This window comes from Camelina sativa, chromosome 14 (genome assembly GCF_000633955.1).
Source record: "Camelina sativa cultivar DH55 chromosome 14, Cs, whole genome shotgun sequence".
NCBI lineage: Eukaryota > Viridiplantae > Streptophyta > Magnoliopsida > Brassicales > Brassicaceae > Camelina > Camelina sativa.
In genome coordinates this window covers 4,559,775-4,561,491 of record NC_025698.1, presented here as the reverse complement: position 1 = coordinate 4,561,491, position 1,717 = coordinate 4,559,775, and the positions used below count along the sequence as shown (strand labels likewise).

The following is a 1,717-nucleotide window of genomic DNA, read 5'->3' as shown; positions in this document are numbered from 1 at the left end:
TTTTCTATACCTTTTTGTTGTTCTTACAGTTTTTTCTTGTTTCCTCATAGTATCTCCTTTTGTGTGGTTCGGTTTGTGTAATGGTATCTGTTACTATATTTGAACCTTTCTTTTTTTTTTTTCGTTTACGTATTTGATATTTCACTTGAGAGTTAAGAGTTGAGACTTCACTTAGAGAGTGACAGTGCCAAAAGCCAAAAAAAAAAAAACGAAAGCCGGCATATCTCTGTTTCTTGTGAGTTCACTGAGCATCTGTAACGTAAAGAAGCTACGAATTTTGTTTATACGTTGCTGAACATAAATTGTGTTGATAAATACGATCAACTTCGGCATGTGTTTATAAATCTTTTAATTAATTCAAGCATGCAATCTAAACCTTATAAATTATAAATAATTAACACGAGCACAACATCAATAATTCTTCCTATGAACTACTGACCGCATGCAACCATAAACTTTATAGCAAAAACACATACCTATCTCCTACCGAACATTATAAATAATATGCGAGTCCATGAGCTTTCGATTCATCAAAGCCATGTTTTCCCTCGCGTTACAAAAACAAAAATTAACCCGAAACCAAAAAAAGAATCTTCAAATGCCTGTAAAACTCGATACTGAACTTACACTAGCTCAGTACGATCCATGGGTCATAAAAAAGACGCTGCAAGTGAAAGATTTAAACAGTGTAATTCGATTACCAGCGAAAGAGACACGCGACGAAATAATCGGGAGATGGAGCAACAAGCTTGTGGTTGGAGATTCCGTGACAGTGAAACTTTATGATTGGGATTCGGAGAAAACGTATGACATTAGTATTCATCAAGATTCCAGGGGCTATTTCTTGAACCTTGGTTGGTTTCTTATCCTTATTGATAGGCACCTCAAGGAAGGAGATACAGTCGGATTCTATTGGGATAACATTGATTCAACTTTGAATTTCAAAGTTTTACAGAAAAAGATTGCTTAACTTTGCTCAAGTTTTTTTTTTCATTATTTATATCTCTCTATATATAAGTTATATAATATAACATGTATCATATAATATGATAGAACATTTGTTTTTTCCTTTTTCTATTTTTCGCTCGGGTAGCTAAAGCAAATTCCTCATATTCATGATCTCATAAATGTTAACATAAATATTAAATTCAAACGGCGGAATTCAAACGTAATTTTTGCATACTACAAGCCATAATATAAGTTTCTTGATATGTGACACATAAAAAATAAATAAATAAAAGTTTCAATTTGTGAATAAACAAGTTGTGGAGACTAATACCGCCGCGGCCTAGTGACTAGTGAGAGGAATCTTTTCAAACGGCGCTCCAAAAGAAAAGTACCACAATGTTTACACCCGCTAAAGTTAGGGAACTGATGGGACTCCGGTTGATGTATAGCCATCATAACAAAAAGCCTGCATCCGTCCCAGTCCCATGTAATATATATCTTCTAAGAATCCATCTTTTCATGTTAAGGATATAAAAAACCATTCATTTATTAGGTTTTAAGACCTAGGGTTCAGTTTTAGGGTTTAAAATCTAGAGTTTTTAGATTGTAGATTTTTTAGTTAATTTATAAATTTGAATTAGAGACTACTAGTTTTCGTTCAAAAAAAAAAAAAGAATTAGAGTACTAGCTAGAAAACAAAAGATAATTGTCCGAATTAAAGAAAGAATAATCCCTCTAAAAAAATGAAAAAAAAAAAAAAAAAAAAAAA

At 32.3% G+C, this 1,717-nt stretch overlaps 1 protein-coding gene across 1 annotated transcript in view; it reads left to right on the top strand.

Annotated features, from left to right (window-relative positions):
* Positions 1-970, top strand: part of LOC104743210 (nuclear pore complex protein NUP98A-like) — a 7,546-nt gene extending 6,576 nt beyond the window's left edge. Inside the window, exons 15-16 of the mRNA XM_010464319.2 lie at positions 638-804; positions 880-970. Of these exons, the coding sequence (XP_010462621.1) occupies positions 638-804; positions 880-970 (258 nt within the window). The remainder of the gene's footprint in view (positions 1-637; positions 805-879) is intronic.